This window comes from Oryza brachyantha, chromosome 1 (assembly GCF_000231095.2).
Source record: "Oryza brachyantha chromosome 1, ObraRS2, whole genome shotgun sequence".
Lineage (NCBI taxonomy): Eukaryota > Viridiplantae > Streptophyta > Magnoliopsida > Poales > Poaceae > Oryza > Oryza brachyantha.
In genome coordinates, this window is record NC_023163.2 from 24,511,583 (window position 1) to 24,534,934 (window position 23,352).

A 23,352-nucleotide genomic window follows, 5' to 3' on the forward strand; every position below is an offset into this window, starting at 1 on the left:
GTACGTGGGAACGATAGGACGACCAGCGCGGTGGCGCGCGCGCGCGCTCCTCCCGCCTACCGCTCATGGTGCCACGCCACCCACGCGCGCCGCCGGCGGCGCCACGAAATGGGGCGTGCCATCGCGTGCGGTGCCGACCGCGCCATCACACACCGGGGCGCGGAGCGACCGGACCAGCGCGCGGTATAGTACGGTGGCGTGCATCACGGACGGGCGTCACCGGCTCACCGCACAGCATGAACCATGCATGATTACAGTATGGTTAAGTTAAAGCTGAAAAAGGTACGACGAAACAAATCTCGAAATTTTAAATTTAAGATTAAAATTTAAAGTTTTGGCTTGTAAGTATAAATAAAAATTAAAAAAGACGAGGATGTTTGATTTGTTCGTAGATTGATGCTGTTTCCCTTACTGCTGTCCCTCTGCCAATGCATTGTACCGGTATCTCTGTCGAGAGACAATGCATGAGCTGAGCGTGACAATCTGCAGAGAGAGATGCTGCGACGGCCGGCAGCTGGCCGGTCCAAGCGCGTGCATGCACGCACGTACGATCTAACAGCGAAAGGGGCTTGGCTAAGCTATCCCCGGCGGCTAGCTGCTTGTCGCCACGCCCTTTTCGCAAGCTATATGGGGGCTTGCATGCTCCAGAGGGGCTTGTGCACCGGGGCAGCGCATGGTCGTCGCTGCAGCCGGCCGCCCGGCAAAAAGCAGGCCATGGCATGACTGCAGAGGCACACGAAGCCATCTAGGCTGCAGGCAATGGCACCATCCATCGTACACATATATATGTACAACGACGACTGTGTGCAAGTGCAACTGTGCCTCAAATCTACTCTAGGGCATGCACAATACAAGCCACTCATTAGGAGTGGTCGTATGTGTCACGTGGAGATGCAACCACTCTTTTTATAATACATTTTTATAATACAAATCATTTATGGTGGAACACATTAAAATTTTACATTATGGACCTGCAAAATAAAGAGTTATTACATTATATCCTTCCCGGCCCCAACTCCCCACTGATGCCTCTCTCCCCCCTCTGGCGTCTTACTCTCCTAGCTGGCGGCAGCGACTCCGTGCCCCTCTCCCCCATCCGGTGTCCTCCTCTCCCTGGCGGCGGCCGCTCCACGCACCTCTCCCCCTCCAGCGGATCTAGCGATGATGGCGATGGATCTAGCACGAGCGACAACGGATGAGGCGTGGCGGCGGCGAAGCATGGAGCCCTACGGTCGTGGATCCAGTGTACTAGTACTTCTCTACCCCTCTACCTCTACCAACACGTTGCCAAGCACTCGCCCCAGCCTCCTCCCGACAAATCTGATGAGGGCCTTTGTTCCCTTTGCAGGATGTGAGTGCCTTTGCGAGAGCACGGTGGACAGATATCTAGCATAGCGGCTCTGACATGGTGAGTTGTGATCAACTCGACGCGTTGGAGCAATATTGTGCATGCCCTTAGAGACCGATATGTACATATCCGGGCCAACTGATTAATTTCGCTAGTGCAACAAATCAACCTCACGTCTCAAAAACATGCCATGCATGGTCTGCCCTAACCCTTAATTAGTTCTCCCTTATGATTGGATGGCTAGCTAGTCTCTGTCATCATCATCTTTTTGATTCGGCCTATTTTTATAGCTAAAATTTAAATTTTCAACCTTAAAATTGGAGTTAATTTTGGAGGCTTTTAACCGAAGTTTATTTTTCAGTCATGAATTTTAGATCGCTAAGGCCGCCTCCAACAATAGAGATAACATACTATCTCTAAGCATTCTAAAAAGACAACTTCTTCAATGATCTAGCTCTTAGCAAATAGCTCATAATACAAATGACCCTACCATTCATTCTCGCTTGACATTAAAATATATGCAAGAGACTATCTCTTGATTAAGAGATAACTTTTGTTTCTCTTCTATTAAAAAATTATATAGTATTTCTTATAGTTAGTTTATAGATACTCATTGGAGGTGGACTAAGAATACATATATAAAAGTTTTATTCAGGATTTTTTTATGTGCAAATATGTTGTTTGTTTTTTTTCATGAAAAGCCAAATAACTACCCCTATACCCTGATGTACTCCCACCATCGCCAACTTTATAAGTTTATATCGTGTGATTCTCACTCAGTATTCACTTAGATTCGAATGCCATCATCATCCCCTTAGAAAATTTGTACTTGGGGACATTCCAAAATAAATTTATGTTGCTAGTTAAAATTAAACTTAGAAAGATAAATTTGTTTTTTGACGAGAAGAGTACGTGCATACCAAGCAGTGGTGTATCTAACATATTATATTTGAGTGGCTCAACTTATATATTTTTTAAATAACATAAATATATCATGCCAAGAATATATTACATGTATGAAATTATAAAAAAAATCACTATCACATGTTATTAAGAAAGTTTTTTTCTTTTTTCTCTTCATAGGATTTATTTTTGTTCTTTTTACACACATAAGGCTTGGACCACCCCTTGAATACACCGCTTATGCCAAACCGTGAAAAATAATGTATATTTTAAAATTCTTTATCTTACCATGCAAAAGCACGGTACATACGCGCGGCCATCGGAAAAGCAGCGCGTGGCAGGCGGCAGGGGCGCAGCCCCGCAGGCACAGGTCAGGTTGTGGTTGTGTGTGTGCTGGGTGCCACTGCCACCCCGGCCGCGAGCGGTGCCAAATGAGTTGAGCCATCGTCTTCACCAATCAAAAAGTTTTGGACACGACACATATGCATCTCGGGTGCATTTCGGTAGCCGTCTTAGTCGTCGACGACGTCCGTGCTCGAGAGACCCGGGCGGCACCCTCCATGTTCATGCATGACCGCGATTGGGTTTTTTTCTTCCATGCAGCGTGGCAAGTGGTACCGGGGTTTCATTTATCAGGGAGGCTAATGAAACTGCACATTCATGGCAACGCAATCGTCCGCGATAATCACGATAATCGTTTAAAAATCATGTGAACTTTTTTTTTAACAATTTTATCGTGATTTTGAAGGGATTACTAGAGGCGTGATAATCGTACGATTTAATGCAATTATCATAACGATTTTGAAGATGACGATAATCACTGTGTTGTGATGATCACTGTAATTTTGAAGACGATTATAATCATAGTTTTGATCATGATAATTACGTGGTTTGGTATGATTATTGCCATGTTTTCGTGTTTCACCTCATTGGATCATATTGGGCCTCGTGAACCATGCGGCCTTCAATCTTTTTCTCAATTAACTCACGTCCCGACCATTTTAATCAATTCATGTATTATTTTTAGAAATATTCTTCACCACTAGGTTTAGGAAAAGCATAACTATCCCCATATTTTCTTTGGAATTTTTCTATCATTTTTTTAAAAATAATTCGGACGATATTTATTGAACCCTATCGTCAAAAATCATTAACTTGCCCCGATGATATGCACGATTCTCACCATAATTGCGGTTTTAGGAACCATGTATACTTCATTTATCCCTTAATTCTTGTCGATATGAACCACACCATAATATTTAAAAAACATTAACAAATTATATATATATATATATGTCACATATGATTTTAGTAAAGCATTTTTAAGATTAATCTAACATATAATCTCGGTACTTCTCAAGCAAATATCTTAAAACTTATTTATAATTAAAGGTTTAAATATACAATTATTAAAAACTGATGAGTATTATAGACCGGAGCGAGCACTACTAAACTGAAAGCTACCGCAAGCTAACTACAGATGGTCAAGTCGCACGAAGCTGACAGAACATCTGATTCTTTTTGGTGCACGGTCGTGGTCCTCGCCACTGTACCGTGCTCCGTCAAAACGGGTAACTCAAGGGGGGCGTAGAGTCGCTAGAGGATCGATGAAAAACGTTGCCCTGGAAAAGCGTACGAGTTGCTGCTTCTCCTTCCGATGCGAAAATTTGGCGTGCTGGTGGGTACTACTGTACTACCGTGGAGTGTGGACTACTGGAGTGTGCTAGTATTACTGTTTCAGAAGCAAGGTGACAAAGTTAACCAGGGGTCCCCCACCTGTCAGTGTCAGCCCATTTTTGAGAGAGCCGTTTGACTGCTAGTGGCCAAAGAGTTAATGCGTAACGATCTGTAGACAAAACAAATGACATTTTCCACGAGACAGCGATGAGAGTTGTGACTGCCTCACCCTGCTCTGCGTACACAGGTCGAGCGACTGTTTTTAGCCCGCAAATTCTACCCACCCTTATAAGCCAAAATTTAATTTTTTAAATGAGAACACCGCAGACGCTCACAACGCACGCACACTTTCCCTAACAACGCACGCACGCAAACCTCCCTATGAACACCTCCGAAGACTGGAGACAAAATCTAGAGAACCAATGCTCATAGGGGGTGAGCACCTCCGAAGACTAGCCGACCGACCAAATCTAGAGAACCACGAAATCGCCACAGGCGCCTTGATGTCGACGGGCACGTCGTCTCCCACTGAAAGCACAAAGCCATTAGAGTCCTGGAAAATTCACCCTCCAACAAGTCTCCCACCAATAGTGCTACTAAGGCCTTTATAACCAAGGCTATATGGCCTTTCAATGTTAATTTTGAAGTTTTATTATAATTTATTTTTCAGTCCATGCTTTTAGATTATTAAAAATATGGATATAAAAGTTTTATTGATAAATTACTTTTTATTTGTAAATATGTCCTTACAATCACCCCTTAACCTCAATGTATCTGTCCATGTATGAGCATTCCTAGCATCCATCCAAATTTAATTGTTCATATTATCATTTATATTATCATTTGAATGACCATCTAAAATAAATTATCTCTTATATCCGTTACCACTCCAACTGAACTCGTCTGAAACAGGAAAATGAAATTCCAGAGAATTTAAACAGAATAAGTTAACTTCCCGTAAGAATCATGTAAAATTACTATTTTGTAAAGGAGCCCTTTCTATCAGCAAATCTAAAGAAGCACAGCAAGATCAAGGCACATGTAGCAATGTCACCTTTGCTCGGTAATCATTACCACGAGAAGATCCAAGAGGAAAACATCAAGACAGTATAGGGTGTCATGTTCTTCCACGTGTTGAGCTGATAACAGCAAACAGTTCGCATTTCCAACTCTAACCATGAGTGCACATGGTATTCCACAAAGCAACATTGGCAGCCATAGTCAAATTAGACAGCCTTATTACTGGCATGCAATTAGTGAAACCCCTGACACCTTTATCCCTATCAGTAGCTCTTAGCTAAGCCTAACTGGATTTATTATTCTGAATGCACAATTCAGCACACTCTGGCAGATAATTTTTTCAGTATATGCGGCTACCTGCCACAATTCCGCAAAGTGCATGTTCAGTAATGGCCACCAGCTGTATGCTTGTAGCTGGTCCTGTGTCAAGTTCTTGGTCACCATTGAGTCAACTGTGTAAAAAGTTCGTATGCCAAAACTTGTTAGGCCTACTAGATATACTGTGTAGAGTTGTAGAATTCTACTCACTATCGAGAGAACAATTCAATTGGATCGTCAGTCAAAATAATTTGCAGTAAGAGCAAATGATGCGGCCATTCCAGAAGGAATCCTCTCCTCTTTCATTAAAGCATATCATATCAGGTAGTTCCGAATTTTCGAATATAACTTACAAGAAATATGCAATCAGCAAAGTCCAGAGGTGTCATATTATTGCCGCCATCATCTTTTACAATCAGATTTTTTTTCTCTGAAACACAAAATGGATTTGAAGGGAACAAATGAAGATAGTGCAACTTCTGAGGAAGTGCAAGCACAAGACAGGTAGATACCTGAAAAAAAAAGACGAATTGTAGAATCATTAACCTCTTTTAAATGATGATTCACGAAAACAGCAATAATTAAGAATGAATTCAGCTTTACGTCTGCAGTTAGGTAGTAGTGAAAGGCCCGAAACCCCACCTAGCAGGCTCAAGTGCTATATCTCGATCTGAACTAAAGGTACTTATGAATCTAGACAATGACTTAATAGTACATGCAATTTCAGACGTCATGTAGCCTGTACCACTAAATGGAGTACTACAATATCACACATTTTGCCACACAGAATGCATGACAGCGTCAGTAGATGCTACTAATTGTTGTTACTTGATGCGATACTCCTGTTGGGAAAGCTAAACAGACATGTTGGGAGGATTATATTCATGAAAGCTGTTAGATAATGAATATAGTGTGAGATGACAATAGCGGAGAGCGTCTGTACTACTGAACAAATCAGCATTGCTACAGAATACTTGCAGAGCACATGGGATACTGAATTAGTCGTACAGAACAAATCAGTTAGGCCTAGTTTAAATCGAACTTCCATGCACAGACATGCGATTGTAGTTGTATGGGCGAGGTTACCTCAAACTTCCTAAACAGAAATATTAGGCAGCATTCTCTTTAATGCATGATATACAACATAGTATCAACCACTGAAAAATATAAAAGCCAAACAGCTGCAAGGGAAGGTCTCGATAAAGGTAAACTGATTTTTCACTATACAAAAGAGAAGGTAAACTGTTGTTTCTTAGTAAAGTGATTTTAACAGAAAACAGTGGATAGTGTTTTTGTTAAAGCATCAGGATAAACTTACCCAGGTCACACCATATCACCCAATAAATATGAATTTGATAGCTAACTCTAATCAGTACAGGTAACACAATATCCCTGGCCCAATCACTCTTCACCACAGTCATTTCAATTTTCAAGTGCCTATCTCAACCATATTAGGCTTAAGATTAGAATGTTTAATTACTTACCAATTTTAGCTAGCAATAGCATATACACTAATTAGTTTGTCTAATCATCCATAGAGCCCAATAAGTTGGAAACTCTTATTAGTTTTAGCTGACGATGACATACTCTCTCCATTTCAAAATATAGAGTGTATTTTATTTCGTTAGGATAAGAGTTTGACTGAAGATTATTATGCCAATACATCATTTATGTGACACAGAAGTATAATCATAAGAAAGTACTTTTGAATACGAATCTAATAATATCAATCTTGTGTCATAAAAATTACATTCTTATAGAGTAATCTTCGATCAAACCCTTGTGCTAACAAAACAAAATATGCCCTACATTTTGAAATGGTGGGAGTACATTTTTTTTATAACGTCAATCAAATAGATGACAGGATTCATAAAACTCAATAGTCAACAGCAGGAAAACGGTCCATTTCTTACTTGGAATGTTTTGTGGTTATCTACTGAAAAAACTACTTGGAACTTAGAGACTAAATTATATACTCGCAGCCGAAACTAGCAGGAAGAACCTAACCCATGCCTTACAGTATTAAGGCCTAACCATGAACATAGGGTAGAACCACCACAAGGCATTCGATAGGGAAGAAACTTCTATGAAAACATACTATATGAAATATGCTGTATGGCCTCATAGCAGTACATCTCTATAAAATGTTCTATTCCTATTGCCATGCGCAACTTTGTTGTGTCCAGTAGATTATGCGTGGACCCTGGGTCCCTGACTCAGGTAAATCGGCCAGATTAAGTTGTGTATGCTGTGCTGGTTCAGACTAGCTAACCAGTGGCTAAACTCAGAACACATCATATTGCAGTTTGCAAACACTAGCTATTGCAAGTGCACATCTGGTGTTGCTGTTATCAGTCAAGAGGGGAAATTTACTTCCAGAAGAAGCTGATGGATACGGAAACTGTCTTAACTTATAGCTCGAGATCAAATATGTACCGGTATAATCTCTAAAGAAACCAGCCAACCCATATTAGGAAGAAAAAGATGCTACAATTTTCAGATGTCTGAAAGTTGTATTTCTAACAACAAACTGATGTTCCTTGCTAATATCGGACAAGATACAGTCTCCCCTACACACACAAATGTCATTCCAATCGAAGTGCAACCGAGGTTTGAATGGTCATAAGTCATAACAACGTTTGTAGTTGTAGGCTTTATACACGTCAAAAGAAGATTCCAACCAAATCCAGCCCAAAGATGAAGACGACAGGTAAAACAGCAAGGTAGATTTTTGCTATGTATTATAATACAAACAGATTTTGATTTTTAAGAATGATTATGGTAGAGCTTTCACTTGTCATTTTAGCAATCATGAAAAGAGAGCTGTGCAATGAAAGTGACCAAATAATCCATGAAATGGATCCTAAATCAAAATTTAAAATTCAAAATAAGCTTCTGATTATACTCCGAAGAATTGTCAAGCAGGCTTTACAGGCAACAAAATTATATGGCAGTCCTCCAATGTAGTCACCAAAAACATATATCACTATGTAGAAGCAAATGCAGGTGACAGGTCAAAAATACGATCAGCACTATAAGCTTGATTCATTCTGGTTTTATTACATTTGTTACTATTTTGCAAATTGCAAATTGGTCAAGAGCTAAGGCATGACATTTGCGCAACTGTTTTGCAAGCTAGCAATCAACTTTGTTTCAGTCTACAATCTACATACATGGCAACACACATAACCTATCCTCAACTCTAATCATAAATCATAAAGGGAAACAGCCAAACACGTGGATTCAAAGATACTAGAACTGTAGTCATGTTCAATTTGGCGATACAATGAAGGGATACGTAAACCTAGTTCCAACCCTAGATCTAACGGTGGCAGGATATCCTCACCTCGATCACTTCTGGTAGCCGCCGCCGACGGCGTCGTAGTCCTCCTCCACGGCGGTTTTCACGTAAGGGGCGGGGAAGTCCTTGGTGGGGTCGAACTGCTTGGCGGCCATGTAGCGCTCGAGGTCGGGCTTGCGGAGGAGGGTGCGGCGGACGGGCGGACGGTCGCGGCGGCGGTCGCGGGTGTAGTACTTGATGTCGTAGACTGTCTCCGGGTCGGAGGTGGGCACGACGGCCCTCGTTTCCTCCGTCAGTGTGGCCGGGCAGCGGCGGCGGTACTCGAGGGCGCCCGGGAGCGCGCTGCGGTACTCCGGCGAGGCGCACGGGCCGGTGATCTCCCACGGCTTCTTGAAGAACTTGCGGAAGGTCTGGAACAGCGACTTGCCGGCGCCGGAGGCGGAGGCGGTGGCGGCCATCGGGATCCGGCTTGGTGGCTGCGGCGCGACGAGTTGGGAGGGGAGGGGAGGAGAGGGGGAGATCGGCCGATGCGAGGAGAGAAGACGCTAGAACTCTTGGGTGCGTAACGTGGCGCGTTCTGGACCGTCTGATCGACGACGAAGGCTCAGAGATTGCTTATCGTAATCTTACACGAATTTCACTCAAATTCAAGTGGATTAAGCACAAAAACTTGCGGATTCATGCTGGGATCATTGAGCTACGGCTGATAATATGTAGAAAGATAAATAAAGCAACTAAAAATATTTTATGAGCTAATCGTGGTTTTGGGACGAAAAATAAGATACGATAAACAGAATCAAAATCAGGTTGTTAAGTTTCACTTTTATATTTTAGCCCGGACCGATAGAAATAGGTGATGAAAGATTTTGCTAAGCAATTTGGCAGATCTACAACTATCAAGCAGAATTAGATTTATATCTCTCTGCTCACATTTTCATAAATACAATAGATTTTGTACAATTATTATTAAAACTATATTTGGATTTGACATGCAGTTCTTAACGTTTTCATAGATCTATTTTGTATAGAGCTGATGGCCGTATCTATCATAACATATATTTTTTTTCCAAAAAAAATCCTTTATTATCTCGGAAATTATTTTATCTACGTTTAACAATTTTCTCTACATGGATTCAATTTATATTTGGCCTTCTAAGTTATACGGACAACATTTGATATTATTATACGTTTTCTATTTCCACCACCAACCATTTAATTCTACATAATTGTAAATTTAACCAAGGAGTTTAAGAGTTGTACAATTGGATGTTGAGAAGAGGAGAACACAAACACCTAAATTTTGGGAAGGAAGATGTGCTCTGCGGGTGTTCATACCGGACTCATGGACAACTTAAAACAGCAATCCGTGCACGCCATCGCTAACACAAGTTTACACGATTATATCATGCCTTTAATCGATAATACGAGTTCCAGCGGTGGAACTAGCTCTCCCGGGAGGTCGGCCGGCCTGCCGGACTCCAAAATATACTATTCCTTTCGTTTTATATTAGATGATCTTTTGGTTTTACTTCGATTCATATATGTGCTAATAAATCTATACAAATATACAAAATATATGTATTAATTCGTGAATGAATCTAAAATATCCGAAAAACCTAAAAAATATTATAATATGAAACGGTTATAATATGAAACGATAGAGTAATTTTTTTGGGAGGTGTGATAGGCTTCGTCACCACAGGTTCCCTTGTAAGATCATAGCTGATCACGGCTAAGACTATCTTCCAGGTTCCCATTTCTAGCTTCAATTATGTCTCCCTACAAAAATCACTGCTCATAACTCGCATGGAAATAAACAGTTATATGATCTTGTATCAAGGTGATCAAAATCCCAATTATATCATATAATTTTTCGATTACAGTGGTAAGAGGTTCGATGGTATGATTTATATGCATTCTCATCTTTTTGTTATAGTCATGCTTATGTTTACAAGTCATAATTACTCTGTAATTTTAAAGTTGATTTCGTGATGTTTATCAAAGTTTATTTCACAAGATTTACTTTTGAATCGTTACGTATAACACTTTTAACCATAAACAAGTTTTATTCGTAACATTTACTTCTGAATCGCTACCTATAAAAGTTTCAACCATACATAAATGGTAGGGATAAACGTAAACAAAACTACGATGTTTGTATAATCTATCTATTATATATATAATAGAAAGAGGGGCCTGTTGGCTCTCACGAGCTTTTTAAGATTAATTGGAGGAAAATAGGAGAAAAAAAAGAAAAGATATTTTTTGAACAAAAGAACGGCAAAAAATATTGAATCGGACAACGAGTAACGAGGGGAAAAAAGGAAAGAGCAGAAAAAAAAAATTTGAATCGGACAATGAGGAAAAGAAAAGGAGTAGTTTATTTAGGAGAAAAGGTTAATCGGACAGATCCGATTTATAGCAGTAAAAAAGAGAAGATCAAAACGATCTGCGGATCAGAAGTTTAAAGCTATAAAAGATCACGTCAATGGTTTGGTAAGAAAAAGAAAATAAGAGATAAAAAAGAAAAGACAGTTTTTTAGACAAAAAACAACGTGATTTTTTGATTAAAAGGTGATTTTTTTTGATTTTTTGGAATTGAAAAAAAGAAAAAAATAATGATTTTTGGATTGAAAGGAAAAAAAATCGGGTTTTTTTTATCAAGCCATCCAAGGAAAATAAGAGAAAGAAAAGAAAAGATAATATTTTCTTGAATCACAAGGAAAGGAGAACAAACAGGGTTTTTTTTTTCTCATATGCCTAAACAATATTTATTTTATTTTATTAGTGAGCTCTATGTTATTTGAAACAGTCACAAATAAGTAATATATATGAAATATACGTGATTAAGAAGACAAATGAAAAAAGAGATATTATGCTATAAATTTTGTACAACTTTGATTTATTGTAGTATTATTGTTAGATCTGCTATGTTATTAAGATAATATAAAAGGAGCAACTGTTTTATTTGTGTGAACATCAAATATATAATAGTTTGATCTAAGTTAGATTCGAGTTTAACGCTGTATTGCCACTTTGATATTTATATTTTATAATATAATATAAAATTATATTTTATATTATATAAAAAATTTTATAACGAAGTTAGCCGTGCACTCTACGCGGGGCAAGATGCTAGTTGTATAGGATATACGAGCACACGATTACGCCTACAGGATTGTTTATGTTCGTTTTTTGGTAAAGACAAAGCAAGAAGCTGACTGTCCGGTAGTTGGACCATACTGGGAAAAAAGGCCCTCAACGACCATCCCGCAATTCAACGCTCGGTAGTTACGTCAGGACCCACATGTCAGCTATTAACGAAGAACGGATATTTAGGTCACCCCAAATCCTATTACTCCCGACGGTTTTCTAATTAAGATGGTTGATTTTTGATATAGGTCTGACTCTACGTCTAATTAAAAAAATAATTATTTTGTTACAATTTAATTTATTATTAAAATAATTTTAAATATAATTTATAATTCTATATATCCAGATAAAATATTAAATACGAAAAAAAGATTAAACCTAGATAAAAATGAACGTAGTCAATTAGAAAAATAGGAAGGAATACTGGAAAAGCCGCCGATATCCCACGAATATTCCGTCACCGTCCTGGAACAGCGTAACAATGCACTCAAGTCACGGACATGTGGGCCCACGTCCCGGCGAGGCCGACGTGGTCGCCCCTGTCAGTACTGACAGGGGGCAAACTGCGTGGCGTGGAAGGCCATCATTGGCTGCGTAGCATAGAAGTACTTGAAAAGGCGGGACCGGAGAGAGAATCCGCCGCCGTCGTCTTCTCCGCTGAAGCCAAGGCACCGGCCCTCTCCTCGTCGACCTCCCGGTGGCGTGGAGAGAGAGAGAGAGAGAGAGAGAGAGAGAGAGAGATTGAGAGGGGGGAGAGAGAGCACTGAAGCAGCCGGCAGCATGCGGCCTTCGTTCTGTAAGTGTCCCGCCCTCCTCCTCGAATCCTCGATCCGTCCGCCGGTTCTTCTCCGGCGCTTTCGTTCTCGCCGATCTGAATCGCGGGGCACGGATCGTCTCTCCGCTTGCACTGATTGGGTTGATTCCTGCATTTTCGACTGATTACAAGAGTTTTCGATCTACTGCACTCGAAAGGCCTAGCACAGCGACCCCTGTTCAGGTGGTTCTTGAGACGCTGTTTGTTTCTGCAGGCTAGTACCGTGAAACGGTGAAAGAAAATGAAAAAGTGGTGACCAATGAGCTCTGCTTCAGAATTACTTAGCTGTAGCTCGTACGTGTGATTTTTATGTATTTCTGTGCAGTTGACCCGATCAAGTTGGTAATGGATTACTGCTAGTACATTCTGGGTGTACACAGTATTTATTTTTCATTATGACTGGTGAAAGGAATATGGAAACATGGAGTTGAGATCGTTTCCGTATTTAGTGCTGCTGCTCCTGCACGGGGGAAATGATGGCTTGATTAGTAAAATTTGACAAAAACTCTACTATTTTTATACTGGAGGGGAAAAAGATTCTTGTAGAGGTGTTTGATCTCTTAATTTGTCATCTGATTTGTGCTTTTATGTAGGGAAAATAAAACTTAGGTGTGATGTATTTTGTTCTGAATGAGCGTCATATAAAAAAATTCATATTCACTTTCTTGAACTTTATCTTGGAACATTGCAATAGCAAGACAACTGATACAAACTGGAAGACCCTTTTTCTGAATTTTTTTTAAGGTTTCCGTAACTGTGAGCCGTCCGTTACTTTAGATCCAATGGATCTGATTTTCTTATACTACGCTGATAGCAGTGTAGTAAAAATTTTATAGAGGTAAAATTAGAACTAAAATATATAACATTGCAATAAATTTATGTATAATAATTCATATTAAAATAGATAAATTACTAAGTATATCTTATCGGAGTTTCAAATAAAACATTTAATACACTTATGAAAATATATAGTTAGATTTAAATTTTACTACACTACTGCCCTGCCCTTCCTACCGAAGGTACCGTAACAATACCGTTTTTTTCTTCTGGATGAAAAAAAAGGATCCGTTTTCTTTTGTCCAAACAAGAATCTTTCGTTGGGCATACTCATAGCCCAGATGTCTATCTTCTTAGACATAACGAAGAGATAGAAAACAGTGGGAACAGTTCATTAAATCTTTGTCCGTCTCATATAGCAATATGTCATGGTTTGTTACCTATTCTCCACGTAGCATCTGTTTCCCGCAATAATGCATTTTTGTGAGCAGATGATGGCAACTTTGTGCTGTAACTGTAAGCTATATTTCTGTACAAGTGTTTTTTCAGTCCATATTCCCTTATAACAAACCTAAATTCCTAATATTTTCTGGATAGAATCTCTGCTTTGGCTAGACAACTTTCTTATAACATGTTAAAGTATGTATATATACACACACACGTCAAAAATCATATCTGAGATAACCAAACATGGATACTAATGAGAAATTTAAAAATTAGTTGAACTGTTCTTCTGTTTGAGCTTTTCATTTATTTATATTTTCATCTTGCACATTAGCCTATCCCTGTATTTATTTGTCTTGTCATCATTGGCAGGTACTATTTGTTTTCTCCATTTTCTACTGCCACTTGTGGTTTTTGCTAGACCTCTCTTTCCACTACCAAGTAAGACTAATGAAATAGAGAGGAGACCCTTACAGACTTTTCGACCATATAACATTGCTCACCGTGGCTCAAATGGGGAAATTCCTGAGGAAACAACTGCTGCTTACCTGGTACAAATCAGAGAATGTCATATATATACTCCTTTCTAAAAGAAGACAATGGTGGCGGTGAATATGCCACTCCACCTCTGCATCCATGTTTTTAATGAATTTCCCATTTAGTTCTTCAATATTACTTATAATCCTTCAACATATTGCCACCTTTTGTTTGGACTTGTAAACACAATCATAACACAGAAAGACTAAGATGACTAAACTGTCACAGATATGTATACAAGCTAATTTGTACAATTATAATCGTGTGAACAATGTCAAGTATTTGTTGTAACAAACATTTAAAGGTCATTGAATGAAAAAAGTACATTATTTATTTTGAACAATACTAGGGCATGTTTGATTCATTTTTATTTCTAGCATAAGCTTTTAAACACTTCATACTATATTTGCATGGAATGCAATAGCTTTGTTTCAACGATAAACCAAAATAATTTGCAAATGTTGGTTATTTAAGTATGTTTACAATTGCAAATTAATTGGATTTTATACTGATGTGTTCCTATCCTGCGATATTTCACTTTGGAAAAAAGGATTCCATGTAAATAATATTTACCTATCGCAGAGGGCTATTGAAGAAGGTGCAGATTTTATAGAAACTGACATCCTCGCTAGCAAAGATGGGGCCTTGATCTGCTTTCATGATGTAACACTGGATGATACAACTGATGTTGCCAGCCGCCAGGAGTTTTCCAATAGAAGAAGAACGTATGAGGTGGAATGGTCCAATGTCACTGGCTGGTTTGTAGGTTTGCATATTACAACCAAACCCAATTTCTTCCCTTGTTCTTGTAAATGCTTGCAACTTCAAAATCAGCAACAGGGTTTAACAGTACATACTATCTGATTATTTCTTAAGGCCTTAACTTGAACTCATTACAGTTGAAAGTAGTGTACGCATGATTTTTGTACAATAATTAATTTTTGCATTATGCTTGTGTTATTAACTGGCATTATGCTATTTTAATATAATGGTATAAACTATGTGGTGTTTGCTAGAATGACTGGCATAGAAAAATGGATCACCTTATCTTGCAGTTCACGACGATTGTATCTATATTTATTTCTTTCATTCTCTTTATCCCACTTTATTTTCTATCATTCATATCTTTTTTCCCCTAAATTACGTCAAGTTTATACTGGTTGGTTTATGCCTCTAAAATGCATATTGCTAGTATGGAAGTAATGAGAATGATAACCATTGAATATTCAACCAAAATATCCTTTGTTGATATGCAGTGGATTTCACACTTGAGGAACTTAAAACACTGAAAGTCAAGCAGCGATACCCATTCAGAGACCAACAGTACAATGGTATGTGGCATGTGTCCTTGAGCATAATTTTTTTTGTATCTCTTTATGTTATCATGATCATCGCCCATACTACATTACTCTCTTATATGCGTCATATTGTTGTAGTTTTAAACATCATTAATGTGCATTCTTGACTTCTTGTTATCAATAATGCAATGCTGTCTTCACCTTTACCAGTATTTTACAGATGTGACAATTAAATGCCAATGTTTGAAAGAACAATTTGGTGGTATATAAAGGACCAAAAATAATTTCTCTATCTGGTGATGCAGGCAAGTTTTCAATTATCACATTTGAAGAATTCATTTCAATTGCCTTAGATGCAAGCAGAACTGTTGGAATATACCCAGAGATGAAAGATCCAGTTTTTATCAACAAGCATGTAAGGGTCTCCATTCTCAATTAGCAATATTTAAGATCCCCAAAATTGTCAAGTGTTTTCCACCTCAAATTTGTGCTCATATGTTATGTAGAAATTCCATGTGAATCATTTTAATATGTCTAGCCACCTAACTTTGCAGGGTAATCAAATTATTATAATATGAGCAATGTGGACCTGAATGTAATTCTTTGGATTTTATGTGTTAGTCCTGTTAAGCATATGTTTTTGTCACAAATCTTGATTTACTGTATGACACATACTTTTTGTAAAAACTTATCCTGCGCACTTGTATAATTATGAAGCAGCAACTGATATGCCTTTTACCTGAAAATAATTTGATTTGGTTTATATGAGGTTGACAATGAACAATTTTTTGTTTTGTTCATAGCAAATTTCCGGTTTCTGAATTGCCACAATTGAGGGATTTTTTTATTCTACTCTTGATAGGTCAAATGGGATGGTGGGAAGAAGTTCGAAGACAAATTTGTGGATACATTACTGAAGTATGGATATAAAGGTCAATATATGTCAGAAAATTGGCTAAAGCAGCCACTGTTTATACAATCTTTTGCTCCTACATCCCTTGTACATGTGTCAAAGTTGACAGACTCTCCCAAAATATTGCTGATTGACGATTTCTCAGTTAGAACACAAGATACAAACCAGGTATTTTTTTTAATAAATTTTCTCTCATATCCGTTGATTTCTTATTTATTTTGAAATGGGCTAATACGGTAATACCCATGGTTTCAATGTTATGAAAGTAAAGTGAACACATGGCTGGATTATCTGCATCTGAATATGACATACATTAGTCTTTTTTTCATGCAGTCATACTGGGAAATCACTTCAGATGACTACCTAGCATATATTAGTAACTACGTTGTTGGCCTTGGTCCATGGAAAGATACTGTTGTTCCACCAGCTAAAAACTATTTGATGGCACCGACTGATCTTGTCGCAAGAGCACATGCTCATAATCTCCAGGTATGGTATTTGCTTATATATTCTTTACCGTTGTCTGGATGTTCATGTTTCCATGGGTTTTGCCTACTTGTAAAGTAATATGTACAAGGTGCGCTTTTATGAGTTCATTTTCATACTTCAGAGTTCATAATACCTTCAGCTTTTTCTTGTTTAAATCTATCCGGTTGGTCTCAATAACAACAACTAATGACTATTGCACAATTAGTAACCGGATGGTTTGAACTGTGTATTTCACATGATTCTCTATAATCCCAAATGTAGCTATCATTAAGGCGTACTAACTTTATGCTATACACTACATGTATAGTGCAGGAAGATTAAATTGTTGCTCAACTTTATGTTGCACTTTTTAGCCTATAACATACGTGTTTCATGACAAAAGTTGTCTAGTAACTTATCTAGATAATTAAAAAACTATTGCTATCATTGCAGGTGCACCCGTATACATACAGGAATGAGAACCAATTCCTGCACTTGAACTTCCATCAGGACCCTTATGCTGAGTATGATTTCTGGATAAACATCATGGGGGTCGATGGATTGTTCACAGATTTCACTGGATCTCTGCACCGGTACCAGGAAATGATATCTCCACATCCAAAGGGTGAAACTGCAAACAGCCTCCTAGTTAAAATTGCTCAAATGATCTCCCAATATGAAGGTCTCTGACCATGCTTCCATTTTCTGTTAATCGACATGCAAGTGTACACGAAACAAGGGTGGCCTTGAATGTTACGGACACACGAAACAAGGGGAAAACGTTGCTTGTTTTCTGGTAGCTAGGAGTTAGAACGGATTGTAGAGACATCTATATAAACCCCTGAATTGCAGGGAGAAATTTCTTCTGCTGTAATAATTGTCTTTAAAACCAGTTATATCCTCAATAGACCTGTTTGGACAAGTTGTCAGTATGTGTGCATATTTATCAAGTGCAGATTTGAAAAAAGGTGGTTGAAACTGGTGTTGAGAGTTGCACCCTCATCTTTTCCCTTACGCTTATAAGTTAAATTTTCAATTTTCAATTTTAAATTAGAGTTGATTTTGACCTGTTTGGACAAATTAATTTTTTCTAATGTATACTTTTGAGATAATCCAAATGTGACACCAATGGCATTAAATGCTATCTCCGCTCCAGTAAATATGGGCACCTTTAAATGCAAACGGCAAGTCAGCAAGCACCGCAAGAGCAAGGCTAATAATATAGTCAACATGCTGGCTATAAGACTTTTTATAGTCTTCTCTTAGCTCACCCATATACTAGTTAGCTCTTCATCATTAATATATGACTCACATGTTACTCTCCCAGAGTTTTTTGGTTCCTGTGTCTAAGTTGGCTATAAGGTTACAGTCTGCTTACCCTCTCTCTCATCCCATCTCTCTTCCACATAAGCATATAGCAACAGTGCTTTTAAATTGATTAATTTGCTAAATATGAAAGAGTTAAAAGATAAAATTGTAATCCAACAGCATCGTTATCTTCCTCCTCCGGAAAACTCGGTCGCTATTCTTCTCACGGCGCTAGCCAAGTTTGGCGATTCTGCACGAGTCGTCATCCCTCTCCTGCGCGGGTTTTTCGGCTGATTCCCGCGACCTCGCGCTCCTCCCTCGCTAGTTCAGGCGCTTTTCCTCGTTCCCGCGCTCGCACCGGCGGACAGGCAATATGGCATGAATACACTACAAGACGAGCATCGGCGGGCAGCGTTAATGCAGTGCAAGGCAATCGCTGGCGTGCAGCTTTTGTATTCAGCGATCACTATTTCGGTAAAGAGCAATCAGCTAGGTGATCGAGCAATTTGTATGCGGTGGCGGCGGCTGCTATCTCTCACCAAGCTTAATTTTATTTGTTGATTGCTAAAAAGAAAGGAAATAATGACGTGGAGGAAGTTTAAAATATAGAGGGTGTAGATTTACCTATTCTGTTGGTTTGGCCTATAATTTTAGGAGGTTTTATTTTTTTTGAAAGGAGTACAAACACTAAATTTAGCTAATTGGATAAAACTACTGTTGGAGTTGCTCTTATAACCTGCTATTATACTTGCTCTAATCACATCTAACGAACAGTCGTATCTGGTCTGCCACTTGTGCAGTGCCGGAGACCGGTGTGATCAGGCAACTCTTGTGTGGTTTGCAGTAGCATGGCAAGTCCCTTTCTATTGTCACTGAGAGGGAATCAGTCTTCTTTTGATAGCTGTGTTGCTCACCAATCTCAATGCATAGGATGTGAAACTAAAGAAGAGCCTTGAAGGATAAGGCATTCAGCTAAGCTTTTGAAGGGAAAGATTTCAGGCCACACAACTTGAGCAGAGGAAGGATGGAAGCGGCGATGGCGGCCTCCACCGGCGAACTGTTCACCGGTAACTGCAACTCTGATTCCCCCACTCTGATCCTCTGTCAAAGCTATGAAAATGCCATATTGCAAAGCTTTGATCTTCTTCACTGTGACTTGGGTCTGTTTGACGATACTAGACTGTGCTGTGACCTCAAAGTGATATGATTTCTGAGAAATATTTTTTTATCGGTATCTTGAGTCGGTCGTCTGATCAACTTCTTAGAAAAAGAATGTGTTCATGGTGATAAAATATAGAGTTCTTGGGACAGGACGACTTTGAAGGATAAGTTCTTGTTGTTGTGCCAAGTGCAACTAATACTTCTTTGATCTCACATCCCTTTTGACCAGGACAATCTTGCTAAACAAAGCCAGTAATAAGTATGCTCCTTAGTCCTGCAGTTGAAGTAGAACATGACTGTATAAAATACATGTCTTTGAATTCGGAACATCAACCACTAGTCTTTTTACCAAACTCGTAAAACTCTTGCTCCTGAAGTAGTAAAGTTCAGGCCTAGATTCTTTACCGAACTCAAAAAACTCTTACCACTGAAGAAATACCATGGATGCACACGTCACAGAATATACAGAAATATCTTGGAAAAAGCTTGCTCTTTTCTCCCTAACTTTTCGTATGGAAAATCAACACTGGCAGCCCCATGCAACAGTCCATCTTTGAATCGAACAACCTTTTGAAAAGAAAAAAAAATGATCCTCCATATCTTTTTCTTTTATTTTTTGATAATGACTTCCATGTCAAAGGCTCTCGAGCTTTTCCCTGCACTTTGTCATCATGCTAATCCCTTCTACTCCTACTAGTGCCTACCACTAACGATTCTTGGAAATTTTCAGTGTCGAAACGTGTTCCCTCCAACGCAGGCAAAAGTTCAGTGCTGCTACCCCACCAGAGGCGATGGCAGCAGCACACGTTCACTGCAGCGGCGGCGGCGGCGTTTGCAGGCTCTCGTCGTCGCGTCGCCGGCCACCACACGATGATCCAGCACCAGCAGGGCTCCAGGACAGAGGTCAAGCCTCGCACACACTGCGCCGGCGGCGGCGGCGGCGACCGGCCGGTGAAACGTTGATTGCTTGCCGTGGCTTGGTTGTTTTCAGGTGGGCGCGGCGCGGCGGAGGAGGGCGGACATCCGGTCGGAGACGTACGTGCTGATGGAGCCCGGCGAGGAGGAGGAGTTCGTGTCCAAGGAGGAGCTGGAGGACAGGCTCAGGGCTTGGCTGGAGAGGTGGCCCGGCGGCGAGCTGCCGCCGGACCTCGCGAGGTTCGACACCGTCGACGACGCCGTGTCCTACCTCGTCAGGTCCGTCTGCGAGCTGGAGATCGACGGCGAGGTCGGCTCCGTGCAGTGGTACCAGGTTCAGCTGGAATGAATAGCCATGCGTCGTGGAATGCACAACGCGCAGTACTACTGTTACACATAGTCGTTACATGTGCGTAATCGCCGCTTTCCCTATTCCAAGATGTTTTCGATCTAGATTAATAAATATATAAATATATTTTATATGTGTGTTTAAAAATAGTATTTATAAAATCTAGAAGTATTGAAAATATTTTATAATATGAAACGAAAACAGTAATAATTTTATGAAAACACCTTTTTTCCCCTCAAATTTTTCACCCTTTAAAACACATGATTGAAAATTGTAAAATAGAGAACTACCCCACCATCCCAAAATGAGTCAAAATATAAAATACAAAAGTAACCGTTTAATTGTATCGTAGAGAAAATATGGAAATTTGAGAAAAGATAAAGGGCATGCTTAGTGGGGCTCCAGTAGCAGCTCCAAGTGGAGTTAAAACCAACTAAAGCCCCCCTTCGATTTAAAGAAAATTTATAGGAATTTTAGAGAATTTCATTCCTATAAGAATTTTTTCTACAAAATCTTTTGAATAAATGAATAAATTCTATGAAATTCCTATAAAATGTCTCTTCCTATACAAGTTTTGAAAAAAAATTAACAAGAAGTAGAACCTCATGTAAAAAAATCTTATGTGTCTTTATCTCTTAATTCCTGTGTTTTTCCTGTGGTCGAATCAAACGGCTATTTCAACATTTTCCCTGTGTTTTGCAATCCTCCGTTTTACATGTCAGAATCATATGTTTTTTCTATTTCTGCGTTTTTTTATTCCTGTGATTCAAATGACCCTAAACAGTTTAAACTTTGCCCAAAATAAAAAACAGAGCACACTGAAGTAAGAAAAAATGGTTAGAGTTTTAAGCCGCTCAATTTTAGAGTCCACTTTGAAAGTGAAATTTACAAGTCGGATAGACATATCAAACGGGTAAAGAAAACTCAAAGATCTTTTTTATGAGATTAGACCGGGATGTAAAGAATTTTGCGGAGACTAAAATTCAACAGGTACAAATTGCCACAAAATTCAACCTTCCTAGAAAGAAATGGCCAACTATTACTAGTTCGACTACCGTATCAGTTTACACTGCAGTCTGCAGATAGTCTAACCTACTCCGAGCTAGGCAGTCACGGTCAGCCATCAGCGCTAGCCAGTGCAATACGAAACCACGCCAACGCCATCGTCCCTGCAAACGAGAGGTCGCAGCCAACGAGCTGCAACTTTCCTTTTTTTTTCCCCGGGGGAAGATGCAAGGCTGAAAAAGGAAGATTGAAGAGGGGAGGGAAGCGAGCGGGCGCAGTATTTTTGACGATTTAAATTAAAATTTTATTGTATAAATAAATACTCAAAAACTATTTATCTATAAATTATCATTTTTTCTTGGCACCGGCATCATCAGCATGTCGAGGTCTAACGTTTTGGCGCTAACACTCTTGCCCCATGGCCGAGAACATAAAAGGGGTTAACGTCAATCTCTTTGTCACAAATGATCTATTGTAAATAACTTATTTTACAAATAGAGTGGCAATATCTTATATGCTAAGGATCTATTTATAAATAAGTTATTTACTTTTTATCCTTCTATGGGCATATGTATACATCAATTATTTAGAAATAGATCCTCGATGCTAGCCTTTTTGCGCCAACTCCCACAATGCCATCACTTAGCTGCCACGAGGACTGAGTGTGTTGGTGTTGGTACCAATTAACCTAACACAGAGAAATAGTTTGTTCCTTAACTAAGTTTTTTAAAGATTTATTTATAAAATAAAGGAAATTCCTTATGTACCCTTGGAAAATTATCCGATCATTTCTATATCACTAAGATTTAGTGAATCCCTCCTATAGAATCAGAGATCCCTTACATACCCCTACGACAGAGTTGTGTCGGTTTGTGTGTTTGTCCATACATTATCTTGTCATTATTTTTAAGAAAAATCAAAGTACCCTTAATAGTAGTAGGAAATGGTTGATCAATCCTTAAATTTGTCGACCCTCATCCTCAATAAGAGGAAATTTGAGCAAGCGGAGAGGAGATAGTGGTGCCGCTCATTGTCGTTGGTTGTGTCCCGCATGTTGAGATCGCACTCCCATCGTCGGTCGATGCTCATGTATGCTGCATCAGGACCGCACTCCATCGTGACAGTGAAGGGTCCAACTCCTAGCGGCATGCGGGATCCCGTCGGCCTTAGCCCCTAGTTGTTGTCCCTAGCGATCAAGCTCCCATTATTGCCATCCATCGGCGCCTAAGCTCTCGCTGTCGACTACTCCCTTATACGACCCCCCCGGTGGCCAAGCTTCCATCCCAACAACCCTCTAGTTCTCTAAATTTAGTTGACTTATCTTTTCGCTTCTATTTATACTTATAAGTTAAAATTTAAAATTTTAAAACTTAAATTTAGAGTAGATTTTGAGATTTTTTATTATAGTTATTTTTCAACATTGACTTTTAGATCGATAAGAATATATATATAAATATTTTATTCATATTTTATTTTTTATTAAAAAAGTCAAACGATCGTCCCGTTGATTTCTTCTCTTCTCTTCTTATTGTTCACATCAATGTCTTCATTTGTTCTTTTGGTTGTTCGATCAGTGTGCCTAAGTGCATACAGTTGGGAGGAGAGAAGAGGAAAAGCAGAGAAGTGGATGCCATTGTTTTTCA

At 39.2% G+C, this 23,352-nt stretch overlaps 3 protein-coding genes across 4 annotated transcripts; 2 read left to right on the forward strand and 1 right to left on the reverse strand.

Moving 5' to 3' along the window:
• Positions 1 to 5,547: 5,547 nt before the first annotated feature.
• On the reverse strand, positions 5,548 to 9,141 carry LOC102705673. Its single transcript, XM_006644688.2, has 2 exons — positions 8,613 to 9,141; positions 5,548 to 5,778 (listed from the first exon to the last, which is right to left on the reverse strand). The coding sequence occupies exon 1, from the start codon at positions 9,023 to 9,025 to the stop codon at positions 8,618 to 8,620; it is 408 nt and encodes a 135-aa protein (XP_006644751.1). The 5' UTR covers positions 9,026 to 9,141; the 3' UTR covers positions 5,548 to 5,778; positions 8,613 to 8,617.
• Positions 9,142 to 12,350: 3,209 nt separating this feature from the next.
• Positions 12,351 to 17,731, forward strand: LOC102705959 (glycerophosphodiester phosphodiesterase GDPD6). Its single transcript, XM_006644689.2, has 8 exons — positions 12,351 to 12,516; positions 14,128 to 14,306; positions 14,875 to 15,058; positions 15,549 to 15,623; positions 15,896 to 16,005; positions 16,453 to 16,671; positions 16,837 to 16,992; positions 17,425 to 17,731. Exons 1-8 carry the CDS (start codon positions 12,501 to 12,503, stop codon positions 17,659 to 17,661), a joined length of 1,176 nt encoding a protein of 391 aa, XP_006644752.1. The 5' UTR covers positions 12,351 to 12,500; the 3' UTR covers positions 17,662 to 17,731.
• Positions 17,732 to 19,204: 1,473 nt separating this feature from the next.
• LOC102722269 (protein CHLORORESPIRATORY REDUCTION 7, chloroplastic) lies at positions 19,205 to 20,804 on the forward strand. Of its 2 annotated transcripts, none has more exons than XM_006646289.3 (3): positions 19,205 to 19,346; positions 20,198 to 20,343; positions 20,432 to 20,804. In XM_006646289.3, the coding sequence occupies exons 1-3, from the start codon at positions 19,304 to 19,306 to the stop codon at positions 20,702 to 20,704; spliced, it is 462 nt and encodes a 153-aa protein (XP_006646352.1). In that variant the 5' UTR covers positions 19,205 to 19,303; the 3' UTR covers positions 20,705 to 20,804. The 2 variants fall into 2 exon arrangements, with proteins under 2 accessions (XP_006646352.1, XP_015699243.1); XM_015843757.2 differs by having other exon boundaries at positions 19,210 to 19,346; positions 20,171 to 20,343.
• Positions 20,805 to 23,352: the final 2,548 nt, after the last annotated feature.

Coding starts and splice junctions, on each gene's coding strand:
- LOC102705673 (XM_006644688.2), bottom strand. CDS start 9,025: ATGGCCGCCACCGCCTCCGCCTCCGGCGCCGGCAAGTCGCTGTTCCAG.
- LOC102705959 (XM_006644689.2), top strand. Junction 14,307..14,874: donor AAACAACTGCTGCTTACCTG/GTACAAATCAGA, acceptor TACCTATCGCAG/AGGGCTATTGAAGAAGGTGC. Junction 15,624..15,895: donor CAGAGACCAACAGTACAATG/GTATGTGGCATG, acceptor CTGGTGATGCAG/GCAAGTTTTCAATTATCACA.
- LOC102722269 (XM_015843757.2), top strand. CDS start 19,304: ATGGAAGCGGCGATGGCGGCCTCCACCGGCGAACTGTTCACCG. Junction 19,347..20,170: donor CACCGGCGAACTGTTCACCG/GTAACTGCAACT, acceptor GGAAATTTTCAG/TGTCGAAACGTGTTCCCTCC. Junction 20,344..20,431: donor AGCAGGGCTCCAGGACAGAG/GTCAAGCCTCGC, acceptor GGTTGTTTTCAG/GTGGGCGCGGCGCGGCGGAG.